Source organism: Triticum aestivum, chromosome 6D (assembly GCF_018294505.1).
Source record: "Triticum aestivum cultivar Chinese Spring chromosome 6D, IWGSC CS RefSeq v2.1, whole genome shotgun sequence".
NCBI lineage: Eukaryota > Viridiplantae > Streptophyta > Magnoliopsida > Poales > Poaceae > Triticum > Triticum aestivum.
The window spans coordinates 469,762,695-469,777,667 of record NC_057811.1 but is presented as its reverse complement, the minus strand read 5'-3'; the positions used below and the strand labels follow the sequence as shown (position 1 = coordinate 469,777,667).

The 14,973-nt window shown below is 50.0% G+C and overlaps 2 protein-coding genes across 2 annotated transcripts; one reads left to right on the top strand and one right to left on the bottom strand.

Moving 5' to 3' along the window:
• The first annotated feature begins 1,609 nt into the window (after nucleotides 1-1,609).
• Nucleotides 1,610-2,413, top strand: LOC123145974 (uncharacterized). The gene is made up of 2 exons (XM_044565521.1): nucleotides 1,610-2,143; nucleotides 2,251-2,413. Exons 1-2 carry the CDS (start codon nucleotides 1,723-1,725, stop codon nucleotides 2,295-2,297), a joined length of 468 nt encoding a protein of 155 aa, XP_044421456.1. The 5' UTR covers nucleotides 1,610-1,722; the 3' UTR covers nucleotides 2,298-2,413.
• Nucleotides 2,414-7,079: 4,666 nt separating this feature from the next.
• LOC123145973 (BTB/POZ and MATH domain-containing protein 1) lies at nucleotides 7,080-9,001 on the bottom strand. The gene has a single exon (XM_044565519.1). It carries the CDS (start codon nucleotides 8,426-8,428, stop codon nucleotides 7,373-7,375), a length of 1,056 nt encoding a protein of 351 aa, XP_044421454.1. The 5' UTR covers nucleotides 8,429-9,001; the 3' UTR covers nucleotides 7,080-7,372.
• Nucleotides 9,002-14,973: the final 5,972 nt, after the last annotated feature.

Below are 14,973 nucleotides of genomic sequence, written 5' to 3'. Positions count from 1 at the left end.
TCGATCCCGTCGCGCATCGGCAAGCCGAGGCGACAGGGACGAAGAACCACCCCCCCCCCCCCCCATAGGGGCAAAGTACAGGCACCGCCACCGAGCCGTTTGACGGCGGCGCGTTCACCATCGAGGTGCTCGCGCACGCCGGCAAAGGGGACAGGGAGGGCGCCGCCGTATCGCGCACCGCAGCTCACGGCTCTCTCTCTCTCTCTCTAAAAGAAGGAGGTGGTGGATGGGTGAAACAGAGAAAGGGAAAGAGAAAGGAAGGGGGAAAGGGAAGGCTCGCACAGCGCGGCTCGACGCCGTCGCCGGTGGCCGGCGTGGCTCCACCCGCCGCATCGGGAAGGCCGGCTGCGCCTCTCTGCTCTCTCTCACGCTCTCTGTTGCGGGAGATGGGGAGAAACAGAGAAAGGGGAAGGAAGAGGACGCGCGCGCGGCGCGGTGGCTTTCGCCGCCGCCGGCGGCGGCCGGACAGGACGGCCGAGGCGCAGCTCCGTGCTCACACCAGAGCGAGCGAGAGAGGCGCGTGGGGGCGGACTGCGCTAGGGTTACGGCCGGATCGACCGGGGGGCGTTTTTGTTCGCCCGATCCGCGCGCTGGACCGTCGGATTGAATCCGACGGCCAGGAGCCAAACCCTAGCTGGCACGGGCCCCCCCTGGGCCGTAAGTGGCAGGAGGCCGGCTGCGGCAAGGCCGCCACGCGCGCTGGGCCGAGCCCAGCAGCTGCGGGCGCCGCCGCACGGCTGGGCCGCACTGAGCAAAGGTCGGCTGGGCTGCGGTAGGCCGGGCCAGCTGCATTTTTCTCTGCTGCACCTAATTCTGTTTATTCAGAGAATAGAAAATTTCAGAAAAAGAAAAGTTTATGTATTTTATAAAGTAAAAGTTTCTGTAGAACTAAAAAGTTCTTGATTTTTTATTCGGTCATAGAAAAGTTTCTGTAAAATGTAAAAAGTTCGTGAATTTTTATTCATGTTTTTCCGCTGCGTAAATAATTAATGCTCTTTTACAAAGAAAATAAAAGTTTACATAGTATTAAGTTTTTAAGAGCATGTTAAAGTGACTATTAAAATGAATATGATTATGTTATTTTTTATGACCAACGTTGTTAATAACATGATCATGTTTTATTATTGAAATTTAAAGGTGCATTTATTCCTAATTTTTGCCCAACGGTAATATAGGTTTAATTGCATAGACAATTATATGTTTAATTTGACCAATGTTAGATTAATGCATATGATTGTTATATTGATGTCACTTAAATTGTGATTTCAGGAGGCTTTCACTTGATGAGTTGCCTAAAAGAAGTTCCGACACTCAGAGGTGACAACCACACTGGGTGGAGGAAGAAAGTTGAATTGGCATTTGTTTGTGCTGATCTTGACTGGGTTGTGAAGAAACCACAGCCGGTCAGACCCACAGAGCCAGTAAGAGAGGCCACTGATGATGATGCTGCATGGGCTAAAAAGAAAGGGGACTATGTCCTACCTCATAGATAACCAAAAGTGGGTCAATGCAAACAAAAAGTGCATGGCCTTTATAAAGAATACAATTGAGAGCGCCATTGTGGGCTCCATTGCAGAGTGCACTTCCGCAGGGGAGTTGCTTTCAAAGATAAAGAGCCAGTGAACTGGCTCTTCAAAGATATATGCCACCCAGGTGTTAGAGCAACTGGTGACAGAACGCTACACAGGTGGTAGTCATGGAATAAGAGAGCACATCCACAGGATGAGCAATATGGCAGCAAAGCTCAAGCCCATGGATGTGGATCTGGAGATCAAACCAGTGCTCCTGGTCCACCTTGTCATGGCTTCACTGCCGAAGGAGTTTGAAGCTTTTGTTGTGAACTACAATATGTCACCTGGAACATGGGACATTGAAAAGACAATAGCAATGTGTGTCCAAGAAGAGGATAGACTCAAAGCCTCACATGGTGGTACACTCAACTATGTGCAGGGTCACAAGAGAAAGAATTACAATCAAAACAACAAAAGTTCTCCTTCAAAGCCACAAGGAAAAGCTTCCTATCAGCATCAGCGTCAGCAACAGCCTTTCTCAGTGGACAAAGACACTTGTCTCCACTGTAAGAAGACCGGGCATTACAAGAAAGACTGTCCTGATTGGCTAAAGTCAATCATGGCAAAAAGAGGTAACAATATAGTTTCATTTGTAAATGAATCCCTGTATGCAAAGTTTTCAAAATCCACTTGGTGGATTGACTCAGGAGCAACTGTACATGTTGCAAATTCTTTACAGGGATTCCATTCGACGCAGACTACGCTAAGAAGCGAAAGACGCATTGAAGTGGCGAATGGAGTTGAAGCAGAAGTTGAAGCTGTAGGTGATATCTCCTTGGAGTTAGCTGATGGATTCAATCTTCTACTTAGAGATGTTTTATTTGTTCCATCATGTCATAGAAACTTAATAAGTGTTTCTTGTTTAGACAAAGATAATTATGAATGTTATTTTGGACATGGCAAGTGTGCCATTTGGTTAAATAATGCTTATGTGGGTGATGCTTTACTACATGATGACCTTTATTTGTTATCACTTCGTGAAAAAGTTTATTCCGTTTGCAATGTGAAAGAACATGTTTCCGCGTCGAATAAAGAACAAAAGAAAAGAAAAAGAACATTCGACTCATCGAAATTATGGCACTGTCGCTTGGGCCATATTTCGAAGGGGAGAATAGAAAGATTAGTCAAAAGTGAAATTCTTCCTCCGTTAGAATTTTCAGACTTAGAACAATGCATAGATTGCGTTAAAGGAAAGTACATAAAATAAATCAAAAAAGGTGCAATCCATAGCACGGGCACACTAGAAATCATTCACACTGATATTTGTGGACCATTTCCGGTGAAAAGTGTGGATGGATATGACTCGTTCATAACATTCACAGATGATTACTCTCGCTATGGTTATATTTATCCAATCAAAGAAAGATCGGAAGCGTTGGATAAATTTAAAATATTCAAAGCTGAAGTTGAAAATCAGCACGATAAAAGAATAAAGATAGTAAGGTCCGACCGTGGGGGAGAGTACTACGGTCGACACACTCCATATGGCCAAGTCCCTGGACCTTTTGCAAAGTTCTTGCAGGAGACTGGCATAGTAGCCCAGTATTCAATGTCGGGCGAGCCTCAGCAAAATGGAGTAGCTGAAAGGCGCAACCGCACCCTTATGGATATGGTGCGCAGCATGATGAGTTATTCCAACTTGCCATTGGGATTATGGATGGAGGCGCTCAAAACCGCCATTCACATTCTCAATAGAGTACCAAGCAAGTCGGTGCCCAAAACACCGTACGAGCTATGGACAGGAAGGATGCCCTCAGTACAACACTTCAGGGTGTGGGGGTGCCCTGCTGAGGCCAAAATGTTTAATCCAAACATTGCAAAGTTAGATCCCAAAACAGTAAGTTGCCACTTCATTGGCTATCCAGACAGATCAAAAGGTTTTCGTTTCTACTGCCTTGACAGATATACAAAGTTTGTAGAAACGAGACATGCAGTCTTCTTAGAGGACGAAATGATGAGGGGGAGCTTGGTAGCTCGGAAAATTGATCTTGAGGAGAAGAGGGTACATGCACCTAATCCGATGATTCGGGAGCCATTTTTCTCACTACCAGTTGCAACTCCACCCATGACAGCTATGAGGGAAGACCCGGAACCTGTCCGTCAGGAGCCGACTGAACCCATTGTTGAGCATGAAAGGGAGGTGCAATAGCAAATTTTAGAAGAAGTGCCAGAAGTTGAGGCACAAAATGTGCCAGAAACTGAGGCCCTTAGAAGGTCTACAAGACCAAGAAAGTCAGCTATTTCTACTGACTTTAAAGTTTATAACACAGAAATGGTTCATATGGAAAAAGATCCCACCTCATATGAAGAAGCCATGAGAAGCCCTCATTCATCGAAGTGGATGAAGGCAATGGAAGACGAGATGAAATCGATGAGTTCCAAAGATGTTTGGGACTTAGAGGAAATTCCCAAAGGAGCCAAAACAGTAGGCTGTAAATGGGTCTACAAAATTAAGTATGACTCTAAAGGGAATATAGAAAAGTATAAAGCACGACTCGTGGCAAAAGGATTTACCCAAAGAGAACGGATAGATTACAATGAGACATTTTCTCCAGTCTCATGTAAGGATTCCTTCAGAATCATAATGGCATTAGTTGCTCATTTTGATTTAGAGTTACATCAAATGGATGTTAAGACGGCATTTCTGAATGGTGATTTAAAAGAAAATGTCTACATGAAACAACCCAAGGGTTTTATCATGGAAGGCAAGGAAAATATGGGATGCTGCCTGAAGAAATCCATTTATGGATTAAGACAAGCCTCTCGGCAATGGTATCTAAAGTTTAATCAAACGATTAAAAGTTTTGGATTTAAAGAAAATATTGAGGATAATTGCATTTATGAAATGTTTAAAAATGAGAAATATATTTTCCTAATCTTGTATGTGGATGATATCCTGCTTGCTAGTAGTGATGTTAGTCTACTACAAGAAATAAAGAAATACTTATCCTCAAATTTTGACATAACAGATCTTGGTGAAGCATCATATGTTTTGGGCATAGAAATTCATCGAGATAGGAACAATGGAGTCTTAGGACTATCTCAAAAGGCATATTTAGAGAAGGTTCTTAGAAAGTATAATATGCATGCGAGTAAAGCCACACCTGCTCCAATAGTCAAGGGCGACAGTTTTGGGAAATTCCAATGTGTCCCAAGAACGAGTATGAGATCGATCAAATGAAAGCAGTACCATATGCTTCGGCAGTTGGCAGCTTACAGTATGCACAAGTGTGCACTCGCCCTGACTTAGCTTTTATCACCGGGGTACTCGGTAGATATCAAGAGAATCCAGGCCTAGAGCACTGGAAGATGGTAAAGAAAGCATTGCGTTATGCGCAAGGCACGAAGGACTACATGCTAATATACAGGAGAAGTGATTCCCTAGAGATAAAAGGGTATTCAGACGCAGATTTTGCGGGGGACAGAGATGATAGAAAATCCACGTCAGGATACATATTCACCCTCGCTGGGGGAGCTATTTCGTGGAAAAGCTCCAAACAGTCGATAGTTGCGTCATCCACGATGTATGCAGAATTCATAGCATGCTTCGAAGCCACGGGGCAGGTGATATGGCTAAAGAAATTTGTACCCGACTTGAAAGTGGTAGATTGTATTCACAAACCACTAAAGATGTACTGCGACAACCAGCCCGCGGTATTTTACGCTCACAACAACAAGTCGAGTAATGCTGCCAAAACAATAGAGATAAGGTATTATGTTGTGAAAGATAAAATCCAGGATCAAACTATAAGTCTCGAGCATATAAGGACAAAGGATATGCTTGCGGATCCGCTAACGAAAGGCTTAGCACCCAATGTGTTCAAGGAACACTTAGCCGGCATGGGTTTAAGGGAAAGCCTTATGATTCCTGGATAGGCCCAAAAGGAACAGAATTTGTTTCTGAACATAACGCATGTTGTAGCTGTATGATTCTAACGGCAATTAAGTCGTGACGATGAAACATGCTCTATGTACCAATATGTGATGAAACAAATAAACTAGAAAGTATAAAGTTAAAAGTAAAGTTGAGATCAAGGGGGAGAATGTTAGGTTGATCTCTCTCCCGTTCGAACCCAACGGGTCGAACAGGCCCCTGACGCGCGCCCTGATCGGGGGCGCCCAACCAAACCATGGTTGGTGGGCCCCTATGACCCGCGCTATATAAACAGAGGTGGGGGCCGGGGCACGACTTACGAGGTTAATCGCTGCCACAATCCCCACCTACAATCCCTACCGATCTAGGGTTAGCGCGGTGCTCACGGGAAGCTCCACCACCTCGCCCACTCTCCGCCATCGCCGTGCGCCCCAGCACCACGATGGTCTCCGGCTCGAGTTCATCCAACATAGGGAATCAGTTAAGCTAAGTATCATAAAGGTTCTTCTCCCGTGAACATGTTTGTGCGAAAATAGTGTAAAACCTAATTTAATTTTTCCCATAATTTACAGGGGAGCCCTGAGGGTTATGTAAATCAGTACCTCTCTTGGTAAACATAGGGAATCAGTTAAGCTAAGTAGCATTGTAGCAACAGCATAATCAGAGGACAGTACATAAAAAAGAGATCGCTCCATCAATCGGCACATGCAATCAATCAGTTAGTACAAAAAGGGACAAAGCAACCAAAACTCTGCGTACCTGGGTTAGTGGATAACTCAGGGATGGAGGGGAACTCGTCCTCGGAGAAGAACCTCTTGGCGCAGCGGTCCAGCCAACAGAACTATTCATGCCTGCTGCGAGACTTCAGTTCTATTGGGAAACAGCAACACCACATCAATTAGAATCTTTTGGTACGAAAATTCTGGTAATCAAAGAACAGAGTGTTGTCTTTCTGTTGATAGTACCTATCACCAACACAAAACACATGCTCCCCTTTTCTTTACCAATGAGCACTTGCCTGCTTTCAATATAAGATAGGAAATGGCTTTGCTGCTCCCTGAAGATCGACTTACAATTTCACAGGCAACCTGGATCGCATTGAAAACAAGAAAAGAAAATGTTGGATGTTCTAATTTGCTGAACTGGGATAGCATCCCATGACCCCCATGCAAATTTCTTGTAATGCGACTGGCCTTAACCAACATGATACCTCTGACAGAATCAAATTGTTGTCCTTAACAGATACCAACAACGACAATCCTAGCGGCAAACTGGTTTTCATGATTTGACAGAATCTCCATGATGCCCCTGTTCCCACATCCCCAAAACCTCAAAGGTATGTGTATTAATTGTTATAGCTGCAGAACTCCATGGTAATAAATTCATTTCCAACTAGTGTGAGTGTCAACCCTGTTTTTTGACGCACAAGGAGAGGGCAAAATGGAGTAAATAACAGGGCCAGTGTAGATGCATGATCAAGCTATCTGATAACAAAATACCATTTGATTAACAAGCAGAGTAGATAAAAGAATGTGTTGACATCTCCTTGAGAAATGTAGATGAAATCATGTACTAGCACAGTAGGTGATAATAAGAACATAATAGTATTATCTCAATAAGGTTCAGAAACCATGGAACCACAAGCGCAATATCAGATAACAAAGACCTGAAACCACAAGCTACCATTGCCTAAAAACCTGAGCATTTTATCACCTCTGATTCCAACGCACGTCCTGGTTAATAGGCACAGTTAGAGATGCAATGAACTGATAAAACAGGGGCGAAATGAGGCTAATTTTTGCATCTCGGTTGTTAACTAGGTAGAGCCACGGATACACCAAGAGAGGTACCCAGATTAGTACATGAGCCTAGAAACCATGTTTCACCATTGCTACAACACTCAGAGGCATGCATATCCATCACTTGGCTAATGTGTAGGGGACATAGCCATGAGCTCGACCATAAGAGAAGGGCAGCTCGCGATCAGATGCTGGAAGCCGTCGGTGGCCACGACTTCCCTCAGATTTGGTGGAGCGGCGAGAAAATCGAAGCAGGCCTTCTTCAGCCCCTCACAGCGGTGCTGCTCGGCCAGCGTCAGGATGGTTGCTGCCGTGCCGATGTCGATGTACTCGCACAGCTTCTGCTCGCAGATCAGCTTTAGCCGCCCCATGCCATACCTGTCCGCAGCAACGAGCAGATGCTGGCATACGACTGCGTCTTCCTTGAACGTCTCCGGCAGCAAGCCGGCGTATGTGAAACGGAGCAACGCCTTGAACACCTCCGCGTCCATGTCTTCCACGCGCACGACGCCGGCATTACCCTCCTTCATGGGTCCAAAGAGTTGGGCGGCAAACACCGGAGAGCAGGCCGCGAGCACGCACCGGTGTGCCGCGACGGTCTCGCCGCCGACCTCAAACACCACGTCGGCGCCCATCCCGGTGTCGAGGAGCCTGCCAAGGTTCTCACGCAGGTCACATGGGGGCACAGAGACCAAGGCCGCCATGCCGGCCGCGGCGCGGTAACCATGGACGACAACGATATCGCACCGGACGGTGAACGAATCGTTGGTGAGATACTTTGAGCTCTCCAGCTCCACCCTCCTGACGAACTTGGAGTACTCCCAGCCCTTCCGGGGAGCGAACTCGTCGACCGGTGCCGACGCCATCGACGCGGCTTGCTCCGCCTCCTCCTCCTTGGTAACGAGGCAGATGTCGTACTGGGCCTTCACCGGCGCCGGGCCATCTTCCTCTAGTATCAGGGAGAGGGACACGTAGTCCGCGACCTCCGGGCGCACGCCGCCGGGGTAGTAGTCGATCCGCCAGCGATGGCCGCCGATGATGAAAGGGTGAGACTTGACGCGCTCTCCGGTGGGTATGTCCTTGGTGCGGGAGTAGCCGTGGATGGTGAGAAGGTGGTGCCCGCTGGTCGTGTCGGCCACGATGGCGGACCTCGACGGCAACCCGCCGGCGACGGAGGACGCCATGGCCGAGCTGCTCCGCGGAATTGTGAGCTCGCAGCTCTCGTAGATGAAACGGGGGCGTTGGTTGCTGTAGATTTGGGCGAGGGTTTTCTTGCGGTGTGAAAGGGGAAAGGGGGACGGCCGGACGGAGGAAGGAGATGGAGCTGATGGCTTACTCTGGAAGACTCGCCGCCGGGGCCCACATGGCTTCGTCTGCAAGTCTTCTAAGGGTAAATCTCAAACGACACCCTCAATTTTCTCCTTAAAATGCAAATACACCATTGCATTTGGCATACAAATATAATATAATTATTCTAAACTTATTAATAAATCATCATAGTTCTAGCCATGGAAGACACCTACTTCGAGGACACATCAGAGCCGGCATCGTCGGTGTTGGCTGAAGCGGCGACTGGCACGGCTCGGGTTGGAGCGTCGGCGATTTCCTCTTTGACATAGAAGCAGGGTGTCACCGCTGCTAATCCTAACCACCTTCTTCTGCTAGGCGGCCTGATTGAGGGCGTCATGGGCTTTGCAACTCGCGCCCTTGGCTCGTGTTGTGTGCCAGGCGGCGAGCGCCTCCTCCTTCATTGCACAGTTTTTTTTGGAACGAAGACGCTAGACGCGTCCGGCTTTAAATTAATAAAGCCCTCAGGCACCAGTTTAGTAAGATATAACCCGGAAAAGCAGCAAACAAGTTCAGTCCAAGATGACGACAAAAACAGAACAAAGGTTCCACGCGAAGGCACCATTACACCATCCAAATCATCCAACGCAGAAGACCTATCTAACATGAAACATCCACCGAAGGCTCCAAAAGCATCATCGAGTCGTCGTGTCTTGTCTAGCCATCACCTGGATAGTCTTGATGCGCGCCATGGCCTCCGACATGCGCTCAGCATCGCGCTCCTTCCCCAGCGGAGTCCACGTCTGTAAGAAAAGGTGACATTTGAAGATCACATCCGCAGGGTGGTTAGGAAATTTTTTCTCAATCGTAATTTTATTGCGCGTCGTCCAAATAGCCCATAGTAGCGCCCCTACGCAACGCCAAGCGATTCTACTACTGGTCCCTCTCGTGGTTTTAAGGATGGCAATCAAGTCGTTCCCCGAGGCTGGGTTCCAGTTCGAGTGGAAGGCTTCCCTAACTGCACTCCACGCGAACCTGGCTAGGTGGCATCTAAAAAAGACGTGGTTAGCATCTTCACCTAGACCGCACACAGTGCAGGTACCGTCAGCCGGACCGTTACGTTTTGCCACATTATCCGACGTGGGCAGCCTATTCCTGAGCATTTGCCACATGAAGATTTTAATTTTCAAGGGCAGACCTGCCTTCCAGAGCCCCCTAGCTATATCAAGCGCTGTCCCTTCAGTAAGCTTGTTGTATAAAGATTTAACCGAGAATTTCCGGGACGCTGTCAAGCTCCAATCGACCAAATCTTCGCCCGGCCCTAAACGGTTGTCACCAATTTGATGCACTAGGTCGTCCCATGCCTCCCGTTCGGCGTTGGAAAGGGCCCTCATGAAATGGATCGCTGGAGGGTCAGTACGGGCTGCCTCTCCCACTAAGATGTTGGTGTCAGTGGCGATCCGAAAAAGATTGGGGTGACTTTGCCAAAGGGGAGAGGCTCCCAGCCAATGATCCAGCCAAAAGCGAGTGGAATTTCCATTTTGGATCTGGAATTTGGCCCCGATAGCAAAAGCTGGTCGGACCGCTTGGATCCCTTTCCAAAACACGGAGCCGTTGGCCGGGGCACTGAAAGGATTCCCATTTGGGAAATACTTAGCCTTTAGCAGCTGAGCCCAGAGACTCGTCTCGTTTTGGGCAAGCCGCCACCACCATTTGGACAGTAGGGCTACGTTCATAAGTTTGGAGTTTAGGATCCCCAAACCTCCGAATTTTTTTGGCCTACAGACAGCCGCCCACTTTACCAGGTGATATTTCCGCTTGATGCCAGTTCCTTCCCAAAAGAACCGGGATCGCGGTGTATCTAGCTTAGCGTGCACGCCATCAGCTAGTAAGAACATCCCCATAGTGAATAGGGGCAGGGAAGAGAGGCTCGAGTTAGTTAAAATGAGCCTTACCGCAGAAGACATAAACCGCCCTCGCCACGGGCTTACCCTATTGGCCACCTTCCCATACAGCGGCTCCCACTCTAAAATCGATAGTTTGCGATGGGATATAGGAAGCCCCAGATACTTTATTGGAAAGCTCCCAAGCTTGCAATTAAGTAGATTTGCGGCACGCCAACTTTGATGGTCGTCCATCCCCATGGTGATGACCTCGCTTTTAAGAAAATTTATTTTGAGTCCGGATAGGATCTCAAAGGCTAATAACAAAAGCTTAATCGAGGCGATACTATGGTCGTCGGGCTTAAACAAAAGCAAGGTATCGTCTGCATATTGTAAATGGGTCACACCACCCGGGATGAGGTGTGAAACGAGTCCCTTAACATGCCCAGCCTCGCTGGCCTTGGACAGCATAGCTGCCAAAGCATCTGCCACAAAGTTAAAGACGAGTGGGGAGATGGGATCGCCCTGTCTTAACCCTTTCCTATTACGGAAAAACTTCCCCATTTCGCCATTGACAATAACCGAGGTGTTGCCACTCGAGATCAAATGCATGATCCTGTGTACGAAACCCGCCTCAAATCCCTTTTTGAGGAGGACTTCCCGCACGAACTCCCAGTTTACGCGGTCGTACGCTTTTTCAAAGTCGAGCTTGAGGATAACGCCCTGTCCACGTGTACGTTTTAACTCGTGGATTATCTCCATGAGCGCAATAGGCCCTTCAAGAATGTTTCTACCCTTAAGGAAAGCGGTCTAGCTCTTATGGATTACTCGTTGGGCAACCGGCGCTAACCTAGAGGCAAAGGCTTTGGCACATAACTTGAAGGGAACATTTAGGAGCGTGATCGGACGGAACAGCTTGATTGTATCCGCCCCTTTGACCTTGGGAATCAAACAGATCGCCCCATAATTAAGTCTCGAGAGGTCAACCGTACCTAGGGCGAAGCCATTAATAATAGCTTGGAAAAGGTCTCTAAGGAAAGGCCAAAACCTTTTGAAGAACTCTACCGGCCAGCCATCCGGGCCTGGAGCCGTGTCGTTCTTCATGCCCGCAAGCGCTAGGTCAATCTCTTGTGGCGTAAAGGACAACATGAGTGCGTCGTTTTCCTGTTGAGACACCCTCTCCTCCGGGCCCCATAAGTCTTCCCTAAGACTTAAACCTTTCTCTTCGGCTGTTCCCAACAGCTCGACAAAGAATTCGAAGATGTGCTTAACGATTTCAGAATGGGACACCAGAGTCCCATGCTCCGACTGTAGTCTTAGGATGGTACTCTTGTGTTTACGGCCATTGGCGTACGCGTGGAAGTAGCCGGTGTTGGCGTCACCTTTCACGACCCACTTGACTCCGCCCCTACGTCGCCAGTATTCCTCCTCTGCTCTAAGGATAACCAAGACCTGGTTTTCCAGAGAGTAGCGGTGCTCCCATTCGTCGCCAGAGAAAGGTCTGGCATCCGCCTGCGCGTCTATACTCGCGATTTCTTCCACGATGCGTTCCCTTTCCCTTTTGGACTCGCTGCCGTGGTTGGCCCCCCATCCCCTGAGGAAAGCCCGCAAAGCCGCAGCCGCAGAGGACCAGAACTCTACTGGTCCTCTTTGGCACCCCACCTGGTCTCCAATCAAGGCCCAACGAGTCGTGGCCAATTGACAGAAGCCCTCGTGTTCGAACCACGCCGTCTCGAAGAAAAATCTATGGCTGCGACGCCTACTGTCCTCCCCTGACGACAGAATTAGAGGGACATGATCTGAACCAATGCGCGTCTCGGCCACTAAGGTACAGAGGGGGAACAGGGCCTCCCAATCGCTTGAACAAAAAACACGGTCGAGAACACAACGCACTGGAACCCGCTGTTTGTTAGTCCAAGTGTATCTTGCACCTGTCCGCGCAATTTCCCTAAGAGCCGCGGCCGCAATAGCATTGTTGAAAAGGGACACCCTAGCCCAGTCAATGTTGCTATTGCTCTTGTCCGCCCCCGAGCGGATTAAGTTAAAGTCCCCGCCCACAACGACGGGCAAGTTGGCCGCTCGCTTGGCCCCGACCAAGGTTGTGATTTCCCCCAAGAAATCTGCAGACCTCGCGTGGTCCGCCGGCCCGTAGACACTGACAATCACCCAAGTAGCCATGGATACCCGGTGACGAACAGTGGCTGCAATATAGAACAAACCCGGCTCCCACGCAATAACATCACAAATATCTCTATTACAACCCATCAGCTGACCTCCAGAATGCCCCATGGAAGGGGTCCAAAACCAATCAAAACGCTGCAAAGGATCATACGCCACTAAATCTCTAAACGTGAAATCTGCCTTAATAGTCTCTTGGAGCGCTACAAAATCTATGTGTTCTTTAGACATATACTCTCTGAGCTGCGTACGCCGCCCCCCATGGCCGCATCCGCGAATATTCCAGAAGATGTATCTCATCAGATAACCCGATTACGCAGGCGAACTCCACGAGAGCTCACCGCCTTGGCCACACGCTTCCTTGCCGGCGCACGGCTGGAAGAAGGCAAGTCCGAGGCCACCCCGGCCTCGTCTTCCTCGGTGGGCAAATCTACTGCACCAGCCCCTACTGGTACCGCAGCCTGACCGTCTGCGGGCTGCACAGCCGCACAACGGGCGGCAGCAGCCGCAAGAGCGGCCTGAGCATCTTCACGCGCGCGAACTAAGGGAATGATATCCAAAGGCGAGGAATCTAGTGCAACGCCACTATCGTGAAGAATCTCAGCTAGATGGACGTCAGAGAAGGCATTTAAGATCTTGTAAGAGGGGGTAGGGTTACCTGTCACGTCCATGTTCTTGTCAGCAGCACGGAGCTTGGCGCTTTCCAACGAGGACAAGTCCCCGAGCTTGGCCTTGGCGCGCGCTAGGAGCCCGGGTCGCCACCGGAGTCTCCCTCGAACGCTTGGCCTTGGTCGCCGGCCCTGACGCCTCCAGAGCCGCTCCTAGCTCTCCTCCCAGCGCAACGATCGCACCCGCCGCCTCCTTGGTCACCGTCTTGTTCCCTGGCTTCCTCCCTGCTGTCTTCTTGGCCTGCCGCCCGGAGCCGCTCGACATCCTCTTGCCCGAGGCCGGGGTAAGGTCAGTAACCTCGCATCCAGACCCCGAGCCCCCTACGCGCGCTGGAGAGGCAGTCAAAGGGTCTGACTCCTTAGACACCAGCGGCAAGGGCACAGGCTTGGTTGGAACTTGCAAGTTGGAGCCGTACTGGTCGAAGGACTAATCCAGGGAGCGGGCGAGGGGGGGGGGGAACTAACAGCAGTGTCTTGAGTAGCGAGCACACCCAACTTTTCTCAAGTCTCCGTGTCAATGGAAGTATCTGGAATGCTCTCTTCGGGCTCCTCAGTCAGCTCGCCCATCGCCACATCTTGGCCAGCCGGGGCCGCTCCCGCGCCCGGCGCCACCTGCTGGGGCACCCCAGCCCCAGAATTGCCCGTTGTCGCACCCTTAACAACTTGCTTGGAGGGAATCACCGCGGCTGTCCCGGGCTTGAGCTTGAGCTGCCCGCCCGTACCATGCTGGCTTTCTGAAAGGGGGGCGGATGGGCCCGCCCCAGACGCACCACTTCCGTCCCCCAGCCTCCGCGGCAGCCGCTCCACCTCCACCTTGATCTAGTACCCTTCTTGATTAAACCACACCTCGACCGTGCCGTTAAGTTTAGCCAGCGACTTGCAAGCCAGTTTCATCCTCACAGGCCCCAACTTTATGAGGGAAAGCTCGTCGACCACGATCGGGCGTCCCAGCATCTTAAAAGCCTCCTTGATTCGCTCAATCTTGCGGTGTTTCTCAGGGATCCCGTAGAGCCGCACCCAAGCTTCTGGCATCACCATCAGGGGGATCACCTCTTGCTCCACATCACGCACCCTAGCAATGATATCGTTGATAGAAAGGAAAAGCTTGCCACTAGTCCGAGCCATATGCAGGAGATCCGCTGAAGGGAACACCACCATGAAATCGTCCACTCCTACTTGGGTGACTTGCCAGTCCCAGTCCCCCGTGACCATGTGGTTGAGCTCCTGGATAAGAATCCGCAGGCTCAGACGTCCAGGCTCAGCCGAGAGGATGGCGGCGTTGCCAACAGAGAGCTGCCGTGGACCCTCGGATTCCTCCTCCTCTTCGAACTGCAGACAAAAGAAACCTTCCCCAGAAATTGCGCTACCCATGATCTGCAAACAAGGCTGCCGACCCCTCGTCGGGCAGTGCGCAGATGCGTGTCCCTCCTCCTTGCACAGCACACACAAGGGCTTGAACTTGCACTGCGACTGGAAATGACCAAGTCGCCCGCACTTGAAGCATTCCACCTCCGGGGCCTTCGGCACATCCTCCACTGGAATGGGTTCGTCCACCGTACCCTTCGATCCAGGGAGGAGCGGCACCGTCAGGGGGGCGGAAGCCGCCCTGGGCCTCTTAGCCAGTGGATCCCCATGGCCACCACCACAGTTAGGGTGATCCATTGGCTTCCGCTCCAACTCCCGCCGACGCGCCATCTCCTTCTTCTTCTTCTT

What these genes read in the sequence shown, in the direction of transcription:
- LOC123145974 (XM_044565521.1), top strand. Translation starts at nt 1,723, where the DNA reads ATGAGCAATATGGCAGCAAAGCTCAAGCCCATGGATGTGGATCTGGAG. An exon ending in GTCAATCATGGCAAAAAGAG is followed by an intron (nt 2,144 to 2,250) that starts GTAACAATATAG and finishes AATTCTTTACAG; the next exon opens with GGATTCCATTCGACGCAGAC.
- LOC123145973 (XM_044565519.1), bottom strand. Translation starts at nt 8,428, where the DNA reads ATGGCGTCCTCCGTCGCCGGCGGGTTGCCGTCGAGGTCCGCCATCGTG.